Source organism: Strix aluco, chromosome 29, assembly GCF_031877795.1.
Source record: "Strix aluco isolate bStrAlu1 chromosome 29, bStrAlu1.hap1, whole genome shotgun sequence".
NCBI classification, from domain to species: Eukaryota; Metazoa; Chordata; class Aves; order Strigiformes; family Strigidae; genus Strix; species Strix aluco.
In genome coordinates, this window is record NC_133959.1 from 1448894 (window position 1) to 1468731 (window position 19838).

Sequence of the window (19838 nt, forward strand, 5' to 3'; positions counted from 1 at the left end):
CCCTCCAGGAGCATTTTGGGTGCCAACGGGACCCCAGGCTTCCCCGTGCCACGCCCACAGCCCTGATGGTCACTCCTCGGTCAGAGCATCCCCGCTGTTGCATCCCCCCAGCATCCCTCGGATTTCTCGGGACCAAATCCAAGGGAGCAGCATCAGCAGAGCCACCTCAGGGGGTATCACAGTGCTGGCAGCAATTGGGAGCCACCGCGGGGATGGCAGGACACAGAGGGGGACACCCCAGCGTCCCTGATGCCGGAAGGGGCTCGGGGCTCCCTCCACCCCTGGCGCAGCTGAGCACAGGCCATCCGTCACCGTCACCGACTGCCAGCGCCAGGAAAATAAATAGCTGCTGGGATGTGACCCCCCCGCCTTGGCCACCGAGACCCCAGGGAGGGGAGAGGGGGGACTGTGGGTGCCAGGGGCCACCGGAGCCCCAGGTGGTGGCTGATGGATGGCAGCCACAGCCCCTGCACCCACAGCCAGCACAGGCAGCACCCCGATAAATTCATCAGCGTCTCCGGTGTGATTCACGGGCGCTCGGCTCGTGCGGGGCGGGGCTGGCACAACCAAGCCCTGGGAGAAAGATTAGGTCTGCTGAAAATTAATTTAGTGGCGGTGAAAGGAGGCAGGGGAGAGCGCCGGCAGGGATCGTCCCTGGGCTCCCCACACCCCCCTGCCCCCAGGAAAGCGCAGGGTCAGGGCTGCTCAACTGTTAAAAAAATTTATTAAAATGTCCAGCAGTACAGAAAGGCAGAGTCAGAAATGGCACGGGGTGGGGGGGGGACGGGGGGATGGGGAGGGGGCTCGGGACACGGCAGTCACGTCGCAAACAGCAGAGATCAGAAAGCGCCGTACACACACACACACGCCAACTCCAACGGGGACCCGACAACGAACGGAAAGGGGGAAAAAATAAACCAACCCCAACCCAGGCGGCAGAGCGGGACACCGGCCCCGGTGGCTTCGTGTGTGTCCCCCCCCCCACGCCGGGAAGGGTCCCTGTGCCAGCCCCAGGGATGCCCCACAGGCAGGACCAGGGGGGGCCGGATTGAGAATATGGGTGGGGGGGCTGCTAAAAAAACAGAGTCACCCTGGGCCAGTGAGACACGACGGCCAAGGTGGGAGATGGGGGGGGGGCTGGCAGATGAAACCCCCCCCTTTGGGGAGGGGGCCAGAGCCCAGCCGGGGAACAGCCCCCGTGCAGGGATGGGGGGGGGGGGTCCCCGTACAGGGCTGGGGGCTCGACCCCAGGTCGGGGGGGCTGAGCATGGGGCATGCAGGGAGGGCTGGGGACGCACACGCAGCCGCCCCCTCCGGATCCTATTCCCTACGGGGCCGGGCATCCTAGGAGCTAAAGCCAAGGGGGGTTATAAAAGAGGGGAGGGTGGGGGGTGGGAGGGGGGGCAGGGAACGTCACCACATCCCGTCGGGGACCCTTTGTGCTTCCTCGTCCCCCGGCTCTAGAAGTAGTGGCCCTCCTCCATCCAGTCCAGCCGGAGGTGCTTGCGGTGTTTTCGCCGCTCCTTGCGGGGTTTGTGGTGGTGGTGCTGGTGGTGGGGGTGGCTGTGCCGGTGGTGGTGGTGCCGCCGCGCTCGGTGCGACCGCCTGGCTAACGGGGGGGCAAGGGAGGGGACCCGGGCGGGGGGTCAGAAACCATGACCCCAGGAGGGAGAGCTGGTGTCTTGACACCCGCCCTGGGCCCCCCCCCGTCCCCACTAACGTTTTGTGCAGAGGATTTTGGGCCGGTCCCACTTGCCGGTGCTGTGGCACTTGATGGTGGGCACGTGGCGCTGGGTGAAGCCCTCCTCGCACTGGTAGCGCACGCTGGAGTGGATGCTGTACTTCTCCTTCTTCTTCCCCACCATGACAGCATTCGCCACCTCCGGCGGGGGCCCGCACAGCACTGGGGAGAGGGAGGGGACCCCCGTCACCCCCCCAGCACCCAGAGGGGATGCGGGGGACAGACACCCTGCTGCTGCCACCGGTTCTCTCCGCGAGCTGGAGCGGCGGTGGATGGTTTTAGGAGGGGCTCCTGCGTCAGGTTGGCAGAGCGAGGTGTTCCCCAGGATTTACATCGTTAATTAATGGCCTTATCGGGGCGAGCGCATCGTTAATGCGCGGCCGGCAGGAGAGGGCGGCGCGCTCCTCCGGCTCGCAACGAGCAGCTGGAGGTTAATATAACTTTCAAGATAAGGAATGAGAACTTAATAGTTTTAATGGTGGCAAATTAAACAAATTAAAGTGGAGAGGGAAGAATGGACTGTGGGGAAAAAAAATAAATAAAAAGGAAAGATGGAGATTAAGGGGAACTGCTCAAGTGTTCCTGGATGAGGATGAGGTGCCTGGGGGCTGGGGATGCTGGGGAGGGATGGGGATGCTGGGGAGGGGGGGACAGGGACACCAGGAGGGGACGGGGGTGCTACCTGTGCCTTTCTTGCAGATGTAGGGCAGGTTGTAGTTGCAGGGCACATCGTTCCACTTGCCGATCTCGTGGGACACCAGCACCACACAGTCCTCGCCGCCCGCAAAGAAGTTGTCGGGTTGATTCTCCCGCCAGTTCTCGTATTGCTGGTGGGACACGAGAGAGGGTGAGAGCCCCTGCGCCCCCCCACGCCCCGCACCCCGAGCCCCCTCCCACCCCTTGCAGCTCCGAGGGCCTCACCAAGCCGGTGTTGTCGGTCCACTGGAAGTCCTGCTCCACGATCCTGTCGTTGAGGCCGATCCAGGTGTTCTCGTGCCCGAAGCCTATGGAGAGAGGCACCCGCGGCTCGCACGGTGAAGGCGAGGAGCACCCCGGGGTGCCGATGCTTGGCGAGCGGCGGGATGGGGTGATACCCCCCACCCCGCACCGTTGATGAAGCCGTGCTCCTCCCGCGAGTGGATGCTGGTGAGGTGGCCGGCGCGGCGGCGGCAATCCCGCTCCGCGTCCTCCCAGGAGCGCCGGCGGGCGAAGTACCGGTAGCAGTGACCCTGGAACTTGTGCCAGTTGTGGTCGCAGCCTTCCGTGTCTGCGGGGAGATGGGGATGAGGGGGATGGCAAAGGGGACCAGCCCCCCAGCACCCCGGGGGCTCCCCATCATGGAGGGGGGGGATGTGGCAGGACTCCTGTGTCCCCTTCCCAGCTCCCCACGCTCATCCCCAAAGGGACAGGGGCTGGGAAGTGTCCCCTCAGCCACCCCATGGTGACACACCCCCGGGGGGGGGACACACGGGGGAGCTGTGCTCCCCACCTTTCTCACAGCGGCTGCCGCCGTAGCTGGGCAGACAGAGGCAGATGAAGGAGTTGACCTCATCGATGCAGGTGCCACCGTTCTGGCAGGGGCTGGACAGGCAGTCATCGATGTCTGCGGGGACACACTGGGAGCTGCAGGTACACCGAGACCCCCCCCACACCCCCCACACCCCCCACCCACCCCAATGACCCCTCCACCAGTGCCAGCAGTGACTGAGGATGGGGGGAGCAAGGATTCAGGGCCGCAACCCCATTCCCCTCCCCGCTTCCAAGCGTGGCCGCTGCTCCGTGCCAAGGCAGGGCCAGATCCTGCCCCGCGATGCTCCGGCCGCTCACCGATCTCGCAGTTCTCCCCGGTGAAGCCCGGGGCGCAGCTGCAGCCGCAGACGGTGCCGTTGGCGCGGCAGGTCCCGCCGTGCAGGCAGGGGTTGTTCTGGCAGGGGTCGGCCGGGGCTGCGGGGTGGGAGCGGGTGCCCTGAGCTGGGGTTTGGGGGGGGGCGCACTGCAGCACCCACCCCCTTTCCCCACTGGGATCCAGGGCCTGGGCCCTGCCCCGGTGCTGCCAGCTGCCACACATGAACCACGGTGCCTTTTCCGCCTGGCCGTGGCTCTACTCTTTAAATATATTTGTTGCCTCTGTGCGAGCAGCAGCCGGGCAGCGTGTGCCGCGCATCCCCCATCAGCAGCCACCCCTCCAGCTATTATTATTAGCAACTGCAAATATTAAATATTTAAGAGGATGCTTTCCCAGCTCACGTTAATAGCTCATGAAAAAACCCAGGATCTGCTCCCAGCCCATCACAGTTGCCAAAAACTCCCCAATGAGTAAATTGGTTTGGGTAAAAGGAGAGACACAACCAGAAACCTCTGCCTTAACCGACCCTGTGGGTTGGCACCACACTGCTGGCCTTGGACGGGGGCGGTGTGTGTCAACCTCGAGGTCCTCCCGGCCCATTTCTCCCTGTGCCCACCAGCTCAGGGTGCCCCCTGCACCCCGCTGCCGCAGCACCGTGCTCACCGTGCTGGCTGGCGTTGTCAGCGCCCGCCCAGGCCAGCAGCTCCCGCTCCTCCAGCCCTGGCTCCTCGCCGCTCCCGCTGTCAGCATCCAGCAGCGGGGACCCCCCCGGCCCCCCCAGCTCTGTCGCTGTGGAAGGCTCGAAGAGTGGCCCCGTGCTCAGGGACTCGTGTACCTTCAGCACCCATGGGTGGGGGGCAGTGGGTGATGGCCAGGGGCTGTGGGTGGCCGAGCCGAGGGGCGCGGGGGGCTCTTCCCTCTTCGCCTCCCCAGAAGCATCCTCCTCGCTGGGGGCTGTCGGTGCATCCTCATGGCTGTGACCACCTGGGGGTCCGGGGGGCTGCTGAGGGGCAGGCGGGGGCAGGAGGAGATGCTCCGCTCCCCCCAGCCCCGGTGCGGGGTGGCTGGTGGGCTGTGGGGCTGTGGGGGCGAAGCCTGTGGACCCCTCCTCAGCCGACGGCTCCAGCACCTCCGCCAGCCGTGGGGTCACCTCGCCGGCCGCGGCGGGAGGCGAAGGCGAGGGGACATCCCGCACCGCGGGGGACGTGGCTGCTTGGCCGCTTGGCTTGGCTCGGCCATTCCCAGCATCCCCGTACGCATCCAGCTGCTTGCCGTGGGGCTCAGCCAGCAGCTCAGCCGGCCTGTGGGGAGCCGTGGGGCTCAGCCCCTCCTGGGGCCGGGGAGAAGCCACCTCAGTGGGGCCAGAGGTGGTGGGGTGCCCCACAGAGGGGCTGGCTGGGTGGAAGAAGGTCACTGCTTTCCGCTGCCTCTCCAGCAAGCCATCACCTGGGGCCCCGCTGCTGTCACTGCTGTCACCACGGGGCTGCGGGGCCATCTCGGGGCCCTCGGCCACCAGCGGGGCTGGGGGCAGTGGGGGCCGCGGCGGGACGGAGCCGCCATCCTCCGGGGAGAGGCTGTCCCCAGAGGAGTCCTCGGTGGCATCCGTGGGTGGCCGGGGGGAGTCCCCACGGGCGTGGGGCTGAGCCCCAACTGCGGTGATGTGCCGGTGGCTGAGACCATCGCGGGGAGCCGCAGAAGCAGGTGGGGATGGGGACGGAGGAGGGGGTGTCTGTGCGGTCCCCCCAGGATTGGGGGGGGCTGTGTGGGGGTTCCACCACGGTGAATCCCTCCGGGCAGGCGACTGCAGCGAGGGGGACACCGGGGCAGTGGCCGGTGCCATCAGCTCTGCAAGAGACGGCACAGCCATGGGGTCCCCGAGCCGGCGCTGGGACCACCGCCCCCCGCCTTAGGACCCCCCCAGCCGCCTTCAGGCATCACTTACTGGGGCCGATCTCCTCCACCGCGCTGGAGGGCGAGTAGGTGCCCTCCTGCCAGGCGCTCTCGGTGCCGGCATGGGGGATGCTCCACGTCTCCATCGCGTTGGCTGCGGCCCCCTTCACCTCCAGAGCCAGGACAGGGGCCTGGGTGACCATCCCCACTGGGTCACCGGCCACCGTGGGGTCCCCGGCCACCAGTGGGGGGTCCCCAGCCACCACTGCGGGGTTCCGGCTCTGCCGCTGCAGCTGGAAGTAGCGCCCATTCAGCCCGGCGTAGCTGCTCCGCCTCGGGGCGTGGGAGCTGCCCGGTGCGGCGCTGGGGGTCTCCACAGCCACGCTGGGGACTGTCCCCAGCCCAGGCGGTGTCAGCGATGAGCTGGTGACATGCTCCCGGGCTGGGCTTTGGGATTGTGGCAGGAGGGCAGCTGGCGGCTCCTCAATGTCAGGGTCTTCTTGCGCTGGCGGTGCCGGGCTGGTGGTGGCCGGATCCTGCCGGGAGCTCAGCGGTGCCTGGTCCACCACGTTGAGAGCTTCATCCTCATGGGGCCACACCGGCGAGGGGGCCGCTGCGGTGGGAGGCAGGGACGTACCATTGCCCAGCCCCGGTGCCTGCGATGGCGCAGCCCCAGGGAGATCGCCGCGCTGGGCCACCGGGCTGCTGCTCGCTGGCCGCAACTGCTCGTCCTCGCCCGGCTGCGGCAGGAGGCCGTGGTGGTCGCGTGGGGCATCCCGGGCGTCCCCCGATGTGCCCAGGTCCTCACCGTGCTCCACCAGCACATTGTTGCTGCCCAATGGGTCGGGCGCGGGCAGCACCGGCTCCTCTGGCTCCTTCTGCCCCGCGGCTGCGTGTGCTGCGGCGAGACCACGAGCATCAGCCATGCTGGCGGCGGGACCGAGGGGCAGGACGGGTACCCGGGGCGCAAGTGGGGACCCACATCGCCCCCCCGCCCCAGGCTCAGTACCGGGCACCGCATCCCCCAGCCTTGCACCGTGCCAGGGGGATGCATGGAGCTGGGCTCCCTCCCAGCGCAGCTCTCCTCATTTATCTCGTTAATTCCCCAATTAAATATTCATCTGCAGCAATTTTCCCAGCCGTGCCCACTGATTCCCAAGGGAAGAAGGGCCAGGGCTGGCGGGGGGCCTGGGGGGGGGGAAGGCGGTGCCGGCATCGCGGCTGGTCCCCGTTACCTTTATAGCAGTAGGCATCAAATTTGGAAGCGGCAGCGGGGAAGCCGGTGCGGTTGGGGAACTGGTAGAGGGTCCTGACGCCCGAGGCCTCGCCGCCGCATTTCCTGCGCGGGAGCCTGATGGGGTAGCGGACGCTGCCGTCGGCCAGCCAGCCCGGGTCGCACTGATCCAGGCCCTCACGCCACGCCAGGTAGAGCTGCCCGGTGGTGGCTAGCGAAGCCCCCCGGCTCCGGCAGTGCCTCCGGGCCTCCTGCCAGGCGAACCGCCCCGGCACCGTGGTGTAAAACACCATCCCTGCAAGAGAGCAGAGCCCGTCGGGGATGCGGGGACGGAAAGCTGCGATAAGTCACCACGACTCAAGCGCTACGACCACGTCACGCCACTCGGCGCCGAGGGTGATGCTGAGCGCTGGCCCGGCACCGGCACCCGCACCATCCCCGCAGCCAAACCGCGGCAGACGAGACACACAGAGATGCCCGCGCTCCCGGCCACAGCCATCGCCCCGGAGCGACGGCCCCAGGCACCAGCACCCAGCCGGCCCGGCGCGCACCCAGCCGCCGCAGCACCGCTTGCCTCGCAGCTCCCGGGCGTAGCAGTAGACATCGTACTCCTCGCCGGGCTCCCTCCGGCCGTAACTGCGGACGCCAGGGAGGCTGTTGCGGTCTCCGTAGCAGCCAGGCCGGGAGAGCGTGATGGGGTACCTGCCGCAGAGGGGTACGGTGGGCGCTCAGCCCCAAGGCCGCCCGACGCAAGGGGTGCCCGGCCGGCAGCCCGCGCCGCACGCTTACCGCACGGTCTGGTCGGCCAGCCAGCCCGCGTCGCAGTTGTCGTAGCCATCCTCGAAGGCGGCCTGGAGGTGCTGCGGCAAGGCGATGACGGCCGAGTTGTCCAGGCAGGCGCGGCGGGCGGCGGCGAAGGTCAGTGCGTAACGCTCACCCGCGGGGCGGTAGTGGAAGACGACACCTGGAAGGGCAGCGGACGGCAGCGCTGGCACGGGGGGCACGGCTCACACGGCTTGTGGAGGGTGCACGGGGTGCATGAGGTGCACAGCTCACACGGGGTGCACGGCTCACAACTTGTAGAGCGTGCACGGGGGGCATGGTGTGCATAGCTCACATGGGGTGCACAGCTCACAACCTGTAGAGTGTGCACGGGGCACACGGCTTATACAGCTTGTACAGGGTGCCTGGCTCACAGAACCCGCTAGGTTGGAAAAGCCCTTGAAGATCATCCAGTCCAACCATTAACCCAACCCCAACCATTCTCAACTCCCCAGCCCCAGCTCACACAGGGTGCATGGAGTACACAGGGCATGTGATCCCCACAGGCAGCCGTGCCCCGCCGCCGCGATGTCCCCGCAGCTCTCCCGGCGGTGCCACCCCCCCCGGCGCAGAGCCGGGCTCACCCGTCACCTCCAGCGGCAGCAGGTCCTGCTCATCCTCGATGCCGGCCACCACCTCGCAGCGGTACAGCCCCGCGTCGCTGGCACGGGCGGCGCGCAGCACCAGCGTGGCGTTGTAGCGGTCGTGGGAGTAGCCGGGCAGGGACACTCGACCCTCGTAGGCTTTCACCACCTTCACTGCGTTGTCCTTGGCCACCAGGATGGGCACGTCCTCCCGCTGGCCGCTGGCCGAGCGCACCTTGCTCCATTTGACGCGGGGCGGGTCAGGGGGCTCGTTGGGCCCCAGCGAGGCGGAGGGCTGGAGCAGGAAGAGGCAGGGCAGGGCCACGGGCTCCCCCAGCCCCACGCGCACGGCCTGGTGCTGCACCCTGTTGATGTGGATCACCTTCCCATCGTCCTGGGAGCCTGCTGGGAGAGTGGCCCAGATACCACGGGGATGGGTGGCGGGAGCTCCCACAGGGCTCTGGTTTGTAGTGGGGAGAGCTGGGGGCATGGTAGGGCACCCCGGAGCCCCCCCAAAGAAAAGCATGAAGTGGGACAATGCGCAATCTCCCCATCTAATGGCTGGAGACTGATGCTGCCAGCTAAATCTGCCCCTCCAGGGCTGAACCCCTGACTCGGCCAAGCCCCCCAGTCCCCCCCAGGATGCTGCCAGGCACCCCCATGTCCCACACCACTCCCGTGGGGGTATCGGTACTCCCCGTCCCTGTCCGCAGGGGTTGGGTGGCACCGAGTTGCTGGCACCAGCAGGAAAGCCATCCCCGTGCTGGGATAAAGCACAGCAGCGATTGTGACCTCCTCTTCCTCTTTCTCCTCCTCCTCCCACACTAATCCTGCCCCAGCTCTGCCACCGCAAATCCCACGTGTCTCAAACCCCCGTGGCCAGGCTCTCCCTGCCCGCAGTGGGCTCGGGGGGACGCTCCCCACAGAGTCCAGCCAGCTGGGGACCGGGGATGGCCACTAATCCCCTCCTGGCACCTTCCCCCCCCAACTCCCCACCCTCCATCGCACCCCAAGTCCTTTCCTCACAGGGAGACGCATGGGGAGGGGACCAGGGCGGGGGGACCCCAAAGCCCCCCATGCACCAGGATGCCATGATGCCCCCACCACAAGGGACAGGGCAGGGGGGGACATGGGCTCTCCTGCTCAGAGACATGGCAAATCCCCGGGTGGGGCTCAGCACCACGGCAGGGAGGGGGCCGGGGGTGCTGCCAGCAGGATTAAGGATTTAAGGTCTCGCCTGCAGGGATCCCAGTGCAGTGGGGGGGGTCTGTGATCGCCTGGGGGGCTTCTCCCTTGATAATCCCCCGCAGCCCAGGGCAGGGAGGCATTGGGGGCCGCAGCCTGAGCCCTCCCCGGTTGTTATTCACCCTCATTATTTATTACGGCTGATAGTCCGTTATTGGTTGCTGTTTATCGGGTAATTAGCCCCAGCTATGGAGCGCCGGGGGCACTTACCCAGGACAGTGATGGGGAGGAGGGAGAGCCCGAGCAGGAACCAGCAGCCGGCATCCCCCATCACATGGACCATCCTTGACCTGCAACGAGAGCGGGGGGGGGGTGGGAGGCCGCTGCTCGCCCGCTCCTTCGGCAGCGCCAGCGAACCATAAATCACCGGAGGGGCCTCCCGGCAGCCACCAGGAGGGAGCAGGATTAGCCCCACTTCACACGATGCTGTTAGCCCAGAGAGTTTCATTTCCCTCTCGGCGTGAAGCCGGTGTGGGGTCAGGATGGAGGACGAGGTGCCACCCATTGACCCACCGAGCCTCCCATTGCCCTGCCGGGGCGTCCCGCTGTGTCCCCTGCCACCAGGGCCACCCACGGTGACATCCCAGCACCGCTGGAGGTGGGACACGCGTCTCCGGGTCCCGCAGCCCCCCCAGCCCAGCAGCGGCAGAGCCGGCCCTTGCTCTGCCCCAGCATTAACATGCAGCGGACGCCTGCGGCTGCCGGAGCCGGCGCGCGGCGCGTGGAGCACAAAGCCGGCACCGCCGCTCGCCGAAAATCTCCCATCCATCTGTTTGACTGCAGCAACGATTAGTATTTTCTAAATCATTTGGTCTCCGGGCTCGCGGCGGAGGGCGGGGGGGAGTTGGACAGATCGCCCACCCGCCGCGGGCACAACCATCACCCGGCTCCCACCACAACCCCAGCCCCGCTCGGGCTTTGTTTGGGATTTTAACCACCCGGTGCCTCCAAACCGGCCAAGCAGAGGCAACAGGGATGCAACCAGCACCCCCAAACCCCAAATGGGGCCACGCCGGAGCTTAGCACCACGTGGCCACAAGCTTGAACCAGCCCTGGGGTCCCCCATGCACAGCAGATCCACAATGGGGTTTGCTGGTCCCCGCTGCAGCATGTGGGTCCCCCCCGGCCCTGACATTGACCCCTGCCCTGTCCCCTGGCCAGGACAGTGAGCTGGGGAGCACTTGGCTTGGGGGGGGACACCAGGAGCCCCCCATCCCTCTCCCAGCTGCCCGGAGCCAAGGCTTTGGCTCAGCCCACGGGTTCCCCCATCCCTGATGCTCCATTTTCCAGCCCTTGATTTCTCATTCTGTCCCTTCTGCTTTTTAAGGGACAAAAATAGAAAGAAAGAGCAAAATGGAGAGAAAAAAGGAGACCCCCCCCATGTTAAGCGCTGGAACGGGGCCTTTTTGGGGGGGTGCAAAACTGGGTTTTATCTCATCTCTTCTAAAGAAGAAAGCATCTGCAGCCCCTTCCCTCCTGCAGCAGCTCCGCGGGGCTTTCTGCCCCCAAACCCAGCTGCTGACGGGAGATGAGGAGGTGACCTGACCCCGGCTCCGGCCACGGAGGGAAATTCCCGGGGTGCGGAGCGGGGAGCGGGCTGCGGCTCACTGCACCTTTGCCCAGCCACGTCCCCCAGGAGCCAAACAACCCCAGAGCAGCCCCAGGGCTGCTCCTTCCCTGCTCAGAGATGTTCCAGGAGGGAAATCCCCCGGGCTCACGGCCTCGGCAGCACCAAACTTTTCCTCGTCTTTCCACTACGGGGGAAAAAGTAAATTGCTTGGCACAGTCGGGCTCAGGAGGTTCCAGCTCCTCCCCATGGAAATGCTAATTTTGACTTTCTGGGGTGTCCGGAGCTCTCCCAGCACAAACCAGCAGCACCAGGGCGTGGATGGGGCAGCTCTGGGGCAGCTCCTGCCCCCCCTCCCCATCCTTCGCCGAGCCACCACCCTGGGACACGCTGGGCGAGGGTGGGTGTGGGATGGGGGCAGTGGGTGCTGGATGGGGGCATCCAAGACACTCAGCCCCGGGGCAGAGGGTGCTCACACACATCCCAGGGCTTTGAATCACCCACGGGCCCTTTTTGATCTTTTCACCCATTTTCTTTTTCGCATTCAACACTCCTGCCCTGCAGCTTCCAGGCGACTTTTCCCCTCCAAGGGCAAACAAGACAATTTCTCACACGGGACACTGGGTCTCACTCCCTGACACCTCTCTGCAGCATCCCCAAGTCCTTCCCCTTCTCCATCCTCCTCCTCCCTGCTCCGTGGCCACCCCAGCTCCCAGCAGGGCAGCCCCCATTCCCAGCCACAACCTGGGGCCACCAGCCCCAAACCGTGGGGTCCCAGCCCTGTGCCCAGGGCTGCGTCAGGGTGGTGGGATGGAGGAGGAGCCGAAGGGACCCGAGAGACCCTGAAGAGCCGCGTTAACGTGCCGGGGTATAAATACTCCTCCAAGCTCTCGGCTGTTTACCCAGAGCCGCTGTTCTGGAGACGGGTCCGTGCTGAGCAAACGCCGGGCAGCGCTGCTGGGTAAACAGCCCGGGGTTTATTTAAATGTTAAACAGGAAAGTTGCTCTTTGGATTTCCAACCAACCCCAGCTGGCTGCGGAGCGGGGCACGCGCTGTGCCGGGGCGGGATGGATGGGACCACGGTCCCTGACCCCGCCGAGGGCACCCCAGGCTGGCAGCAGAGAGGGGAGCGGGTGCTGCCGGCGGCGAGGGGCTGGGGGGCTCAGGGTTGGGGGGCTGCAGGGCTGTGCGGCTCCGGCTGCACCGTCACCTTCCCTGACATCAGCATTTCTGCAGGTTTTGCTTTCGCAGCAGGGAAGGTGCCGCGGTGGGAAGGGCCAGCCCCGCCGGCAGCACCGGCTGCCTCCTTGGGGAGCCCGGGATTTGGGCAGGGGGGTGCCAGGCTCCCCCCACCCTGGGACGGGACACACAGCCCCAGCCTGCTGCTCCCTTGGGGCCACCCGGGTGGCACCCCTGCCCTTGAAGCACATGGGGACCACGTTCCTGGTGGCACAGGAGCCACGGAGACAAAGGAAGGTCCCTGCCACGCTCCGTTCCCCCCCAGCCCCTCACTGGACCCCCGGCTGCCGCCTCTGCCGAGCCCAGGCCTGTGCTGAGCCAGCAAAAAGTTTCTCCCAAGGTCAGGGCAAGCGGCACAGCAGCCTCCGTCCCTGCCGGTGCCGGAGCCACCACCCACGGCGTCCCCCGCGCCAGGACCCCCACGCCACGCCAGCAGCGTCCTCCCAGCCTCGGCGCCTCGTTAATTATTGAGGCCGTCTCCCTCCCACCTCCTCTTGATCCACTAACCCACAATCCGGCGCCGGCGAGGCACCCCGGTGCGGCCATGGCCAAGTCCTGACCCCGCAGCACCGGGATCAGCCCCCAGCCAAATCCTGGCTCCCCACTGCTGCCAGCACGGCTCAGCACCACCAGCCTCTGTGCCAAGGTGGGGAAGCAGCCCCAGCCCCATCGTGCTGGGGCAGGATCTGGCTGGGGTCCCCACGGAGGGGACCGTGGGCTCAGCCACGCCGGGCATCGCCGGGCTGTCGTCCCCAGCAGTGACAGCAAGGTGAGGAGGGTGGCACCGGGAGCCAGCGCTGGCCGTGCCACCCTGAGCCCCAGGGGCTGAATTTCACAGAGGGGAGGGTCTCTCTCCGCAGTCAGGGCGATGCCAGGGCGCAGTGATGTCCCCGGTGCCACGTGGCTGAGCCCCCTCGGGGACAAGGAGCGTGTCCCTGTCCCCCGAGCCGGCCCCAGCCGGGGGAACGGGAACCGAGAGAAATTTAAAATAACGCCGGTGCAAAGCCGCCCCCCCCAAACCCGGGCGAACATTTTCACATCTGTCACTAGCTGTCACCTCATGAATAATTCATCTACCTCATGAATATGCAAAGCCGGGGCTGGTGATTAGCTTCAGCTGAAACCTAGCTTAATTCCTCACAGGCCATTGGGCGCCAGGACGACCCGGCCAGTTTTGGGGTGTCCTCTCGCCCCAACCTGCCCCGAGCCGTGGGGTGGGATGGGGGCAGCTGCGGATACGGGGACCCCACGGAGCTGAGGGGACATTTGGGACAGCGCAGGGGGGGTGACACGGGCTTGGGATGGGTGGGAGGAGAGGGGGGGCACTGCCCACCCACCCAGGCAGCCCGGATGCAGCAGACCAGGGGTGCCCCCCACCCTGGGGGTGCCCCAGCCCTGGGGGTGCCCCCGGCTGCCCCCCAGCCAGGGCGCAGTCCCTGTGACCTCTGCTGTCCCCACAGGTCACTCCGGTCCCCAGCGCACTCACAGCATTTCAGTGCCCACCCACCTGCTGTGTCCCCCCCACCGTGGGCACCCCACGGGGCTGATCCTACACCCCCTGCACCCAACCCCACTGCAGCCACCAGCCCCCCCCGCTCCCCTCCGCAGCACCCACCTCCCTCCCAGCGCCACGATGCCTCCACAGCCCCAACGGGGAGGGGGTGTCCACCGAGAGCCCCCCCGGGGGCTGCGCGGCCGCGGCGGGAGCCCGGCGACGGGGCCAGCTCCGCGTCCCCTCCTCTCTGCCCACAACAAAGGAATTCTGCAAACCTCGCTGCCGTCACATCTCACAGGCAACGTGATGCTTCCCGCTCCCCCCCAGCCTGCGAGAATAAATTAGCACCTCGGAAAACTGTGATCCCGTCCAATATGGGCCCTTTGCTGGGTGCGATTTTTATTAGGCAGACAGTCTGCAGCCTTTATTTTAGAATTTGCTCTTCTTTTTTTATTTATTTATTTTTTAAATTGAACACACACCCCCCCCCCCCTTTCTGTCTCTCCCTGGGAAGCTGAAAGCACCATGGGAGCCCCCCAAGCCGGCGCAAGCCTCATGGCAAAGGCCCCCAGCCCCATCCCTGCGGATGGCTTGGCCACACGCCGGCGAGCGGCTCCGAAAGCAGCACCCGGTGCCCGGCACTGAACGCGGGGAGGGGAACACCGGGCCGGTGGGCCTGGCATCCACCAGGGCCTCTGGCACTGGCCTCCCCACCACTGCTGGGTCGGCCGAGCCCCCGGGCCAGTGCGTGGGAGCGAGGAGCCCCCAAGCAGCCACAAACCCCTCACCGGTACCCGCACCCACGTCCGTCCGTCCCGGCAACGCTCCGTCCATCCAGCCCAGCCTCACCGTGTCCCCATGCTGGGACTCATTCTGCCCGTGGTGCTGAGCCCCCCCTGCGCTGCTGGCCCCACCTGCTCCCTGCACCCCAGGGATGAGAAACTTCCCGGCCAGGGAACCACCAACAAGGAAGCGGGTGGCCAAGGTGGGCTGGGAGGGTGGGGGGACACCCCAAGGCGCACCCAGCGCGGGTGGGCACCCACCCACCAGTACCCGCTGCTCTCCTGCCACCCCTCGTCCCTTGTCCCTGCCTATCGCCTCCTCCACACGCTGCCTGCCCTGCCAGCGTCCCCCAGCCCTGCTTGTCCCCGTGTCCCCAGTGCTGGTGTCCCTCAGCCCCTCTCAGCCCCCAGTCCCAGTGTCCCCAGCCCTGACAGCCTTGCCCCCCCCAGTGTCCCCTTGTCCTGGTGTCCCCACAACCCCAATGCCCCCAACCCTATTGTCCACCTACCCCACTCCTGAGCCCCCCTCAGCCCCAATCGCTGCGTCCCCACCCCTGAACAGCCCCTGTCCCCTCGGTGTCCCCAACCCTGTCACAGCATCTCCCCAGCGCCGGGGCCAGCACCCCCCATCCCCACCCACCCCGGCACCCACAATGTCCCCATCCCCATCCACACTGGCACCCACACTGTCCCCCAGCCCATGTGTCCCCCCCCAGCCCTGACAACCCTCTTGTCCCCACCGTGTCCCCCAGCCCGGATCCATCCCGCTCCTGCCATCGCGGTGCCACCGGCCCCGGGCACCGCAGCGGGGGCGCGGGCGGTGCCGGTGCCCGGTGCCGGTGCCCGGTGCCCGGTGCCGCACGTACCTGGGTCCGTGCTCACGGCGCGCAGGGGGTCATTGCCGCCGGTGCAGCCGAGCACCCCGCCGGCACCGGGGGCTTAAAAGCGGGGTGCGGAGGGTGGAAAACGGAAAGGTGGGGGGGGCAGCGGGCCGGACCCCCCCCGGAGGGGGCCGAGCCGGGCCGGGCCGGGCCAATCGCGGCTGGCGGCAGGCGCGGCCCCCCCGCCGGTGCCGCCGGTGCCGCCCGCCCGCACCTGCCCGCAGCGGCGGCGAACCCGCGCCCGCTCCGCGCCCCGCCGCGCTGCCCGGCGCAGGGCGAGGGGCGGCCGCGCATGCGCCGCCGCCCCCCACCCCCCCCCCCAAACCGGGGCCGCCCCCCACTCCCCACACAAACACACCCCCCCCCCTCCCCGCCCCGCCGGGGCCGCCCCCTCCCCATCGAGCGGAGCCGTCCCTCCGCCCCGCCGCAGCCCCCCGCAGCCGGGGGGGGGGGGAGTGTCCCTGTAATGGGGGTGGGGTCCCTAAAATAGGAGGGAGGGTCCCTTCTATCCCCTCCGTAGTCCCCCCCAGAAGGTGGGGGGCACGGCGTGCCCCCCTCCGTATGCGGCGCACCCCCACACACATCCCTGCGCTGGGAGCCGGCTGCATCCAAGCAGGATTTTACGGGGGTCTCCAAAAAATGGGGGGCACCTTCCAGCCCCTCTGCAGCCCCTCCCCAAGCCATTGTGGGGCTCCCTCTATCCTTGCCCAGGGACCCAGCGGGATTTTAGGGTATGTCCAAAGAGAGGAGCATCTTCCAGCCCCTCTGCACCCCAAAATCTGTGCTAAGCCATACAGGGTGCATCCAGCAGCACCTTCCAGCCCCTCTGCACCCCAAAATCTCTGCTAAGCCAGACAGGGTGCAACCAGCAGCACCTTCCAGCCCCTCTGCACCCCAAAATCTCTGCTAAGCCAGACAGGGTGCATCCAGCAGCACCTTCCAGCCCCTCTGCACCCCAAAATCTCTGCTAAGCCAGACAGGGTGCAACCAGCAGCACCTTCCAGCCCCTCTGCACCCCAAAATCTCTGCTAAGCCAGACAGGGTGCAACCAGCAGCACCTTCCAGCTCCTCCGCACCCCCGTACGGCCCCGGGGCCGTACGGGGGTGCGGAGGAGCTGGAAGATGCTGAGGATGGATGAAGGCTTGAAAAAGCCCAAACAACCCCAATAAAACGGGTGAGACACTCCAGGGAGCTGCGATACCAGAAACGATCCCCCAAAATGGGGGAGAAAACCATCACTGAGCTGTTGGGGAGGGTTTAGGGCTGGGGGGGGGGTGTCACCTTCCCGCCGGTGAATGGAGAATGCCACCCTGTCTCCCACGACTTGGCAACAACCGGCGAAAAAATTCTTGCCCCCCGCCTCCCTTCATTTTCCCCATAGGATGGGTCCGCGGAAACCCGAGAGCAAAGTTCTCATTTCCGACTCTATTGTGTCAGACTTTTCGCGGCGTTTCCTGCCTTTTGTGAACCCCCCCCCCCGCCCGACACAACCCCGGCGTTGTCAGCGCACAGAGCTCTTCTGTTCCCCTTCTTTATGTGGTTGCAGCTGGCGTCCCTGTCCCCACGTAGGTGCCCGAGAGCGTGGAGGGGGGGACAGCGACAAGGGGTTAATGCGCCCCCCATGATGTTCACCGAGCAAGATTGGGGAGAAGGTCCCAAGGGATTTTTCCCAGCATCCGGATGTCCCGGCGACCTCCCGCTCCCACAGATCCAGGTGTTGTCACCCTACGGGGTCTCTAATCCCGCTTATCCTGCTTTGGAAACGGCACCCATGGGTGCTGCGTGGGGTTTGCTGGAAGGAGGGTGCTGTGCTGTCTCGCGTGCCTGGACAGGACGGTCCAGCAGGGGTGGACGTGGCTCGTGGTGGAGGCAGAACCATTGCCCACACGTGGAGGGATGGGGCCGGCTCTGAGATGCTCGCCCCGCTCGTGCGAGGGCCTGGGGACCCTTTAGGGTGAAAATGTTCCCACTGCTCCCCACACCACAGCAAGACCCACATCCCCCCCAACCTGCTGCCTCCACGCTGCCCGCGGGGCTGCCCGCTGCCCAAACCCTGCCTCCCGCTCCTCATCTTCCTAAGCGTCACCCGGAAAGCCGGCGGCACCGGTGGGGTTTGATCCGCACGACGCATCGGGCACAGGTCGGGGATTATCCCGGAGCCCGCGGGAGGGGGCTCCCCCCAGCACCCACCCCCCCATGGGCCACCCTTCGCTAACAAGCCCCGGGCGCGGTGACGAAGCTGCGCTCAACCTTGACCCTGGCCCATGACGGGTCCACGGGACGAAGGGGCTGTGGGGAGAGCGAAGTCGGAGCCGCTCAGGGACTCAAACCTCCTCGTGGGCTCGGAGCAGGTGAGGGGGGAGCGGAGGGACCCCCAGCACCCACCCATCCACCTCCCAGGGGGGAAACAGGGCGCTGGGTGGGCCCCGGCAGAGGCAGCGTGGCTGATGTGCCGCCGGCCATTTGTCTTGCTGAGGAAGGTGCCGGCAGTGAGTTATCGGAGCTCTCCTCTCGAGTGGAGATAAATGTCATAACAGACACCAGCCAGCGCGGCTTATGGATGGGGATTTAATAGACACCTCTCCCCCCGCCTGCCTCCCCGCGCCGGCAGCTGCTCCGCGCCCGGGGACCGCGGCGGCGGGGACCAGCTCCTCCGCTGGCACCAGTTTGGAGCTTCAACATCCCCCTGGCTGGTCGCTCCAGCTGGGAGGTGACTTCATGGAGTCCCCCCCACCCCTCAGGCCTAACCTGGAGCCCCAACACCCCGCCGTGGCCATCCCTCCATCCGGGTGAGAGAGCCAGCTCCACCTGGCACGGAGGGATGTCCCCATGTCCCCACCCTTGCCCGGCTCGGTGGCCCTTCTGCACCCCCAGCACGTCCTTGCGGCATCACCCTGGCAGCACCGATGGCTCTGCCCCCCCGAGCTGCTCCCACAGGGCAGCACCCACAGTCACCAGGTCCCCGCTGGGAGCCTCATGTCCCCAACCCCACCAGGGACAGGCCAGGCGGCCCCTGGGGCAGTGGTGGTTGGGGTGACTCCATCCCCCGGTCCCACTCACTTGGCCCCGGCAGGTTTTGCGCTGGCGTCTGCCAGGGCGAGCAGGGACCCAAGTGTCTTTTTGAGCTGGAATGCTGGGTTTCTGGTGAAATCCTGCAGCAGTGTTGCCGTGACGACCCTCCTGCAGTTTCCATCCAGAGATGTTTTCCTTTGTTGTGACAGGGACGCGGGGAGGCGGCCGCTGGCAATTGGGGTGCGCGGCAGTGATGGCAAGGGGCTCCCCCCGCAAAGGGCCGGGACCCGCCGCTGTCCCCGGGGAGACCTGGCGGGGCTCTGGCTCCAGCGTGGGGCTGCAGGGGGTCCCCATGACTCCAGCACAGCCCTGGCTTTGCCCCAGCCACCCAGGGGAGAGCGGAGGGGCCAGAAGCCACATGACACGAGTTTGATAGGTCTCAGCCAGGTCTCGCTCCCACCAAGTTCCACAATAGAAGTGACGTGGCTAACCCGCAGCACGGGGACAGGCGTGGGGACACCGCAGAGTCCCCAAGGGGATGGAGGGGCTGGCCCTGCAAGAGCGGGTGGTGAAGCACCCTCATCACCCCGATGACAAAGCCAGTTTGGGGGGCAGGCGAGGCCGGGAGCCTCCCGAGCTCTGGTGCTGCCCGGTTTGGCAGCGGGGGCCGCAGCGCCGTGACCGGGGTGCTGAGCAGCATCGCCGCTGCCATCCCGCGGGTGCTGAGCACCAGGGGACCTGGGTGCCAGGGACTCTCCTCCCTGCACAGCGAGGGACCATGCAGCTCCCCGTGCCCTCAGTGCAGCTGCGTGCCCTGGTCCCCACATCACCGGGGGTGCGGAGGGTGGGGGGGACACCCCCCCGTCCCGCGCCCCGTGGAGCCGCTTGTTATTCCGCTCAGGTCCGCCGGCAGCTAATGAAGCCCGTTCCAGGAGAGCTGCCACATTCATCGGGAGAGCGGCTTATTAATGAGGCCTCTGCCACCGCAGCTGGGGCCAGCACTCAGGGCACTGGCACGGGGACAGGCAGCGGGAGGGCGGACGGACGGACGGACGGACGGACAGACGGCTCCGTGGCAGGGCCAGCCAGCACCTGGTGCCTGTCCTAGCTGAGATGCTGGTGCGAAGCCGGGGCTGGAGCAGGGCACGACGCCCCGACCCGGGGTCTGTGCTGAGAGCCGGCGCCATGGACCCGCTGCCGTGCTGCCCCCGGCCCCTCGCCCGCTGCTCCCCGCCCCGGCTGCGGCTCGTTTCTGCTTTCAGCCTGGGCCAAACACACCCCATGGCACAACCTGGGCATGGAGGGGTGTGGGCTGGGGACTGCAGCATCCCCCCCCGGGGAGACAGGGACCCTGCCCTGGCCAGACCCAACTTCCCTCCAAACCCGCCGGCAGGATGCATTGATTTTATTTTCTGTTTCCATGGCAACCACCTCCTTCCCTTCCCCCTTCCAGCAGCCGGACCCGCTCCTTTCACCCTCCCGCAGCACCCAGCCCCGG

General features: G+C 67.0%; 1 protein-coding gene across 4 annotated transcripts; it reads right to left on the bottom strand.

Moving 5' to 3' along the window:
* Window positions 1–705: 705 nt before the first annotated feature.
* NCAN (neurocan) lies at window positions 706–15497 on the bottom strand. 4 transcript variants are annotated; one of them, XM_074808859.1, is made up of 15 exons: window positions 15313–15497; window positions 9573–9652; window positions 8118–8522; window positions 7501–7675; window positions 7286–7413; window positions 6713–7006; window positions 5530–6375; window positions 4251–5432; window positions 3569–3685; window positions 3231–3344; window positions 2850–3008; window positions 2663–2745; window positions 2424–2568; window positions 1721–1903; window positions 706–1605 (listed from the first exon to the last, which is right to left on the bottom strand). In XM_074808859.1, the coding sequence occupies exons 2-15, from the start codon at window positions 9643–9645 to the stop codon at window positions 1352–1354; spliced, it is 4158 nt and encodes a 1385-aa protein (XP_074664960.1). In that variant the 5' UTR covers window positions 9646–9652; window positions 15313–15497; the 3' UTR covers window positions 706–1351. The 4 variants fall into 4 exon arrangements, with proteins under 4 accessions (XP_074664960.1, XP_074664962.1, XP_074664961.1 ...); XM_074808861.1 differs by having other exon boundaries at window positions 706–1609; window positions 15313–15496; XM_074808860.1 differs by having other exon boundaries at window positions 8118–8519; window positions 15313–15493.
* Window positions 15498–19838: the final 4341 nt, after the last annotated feature.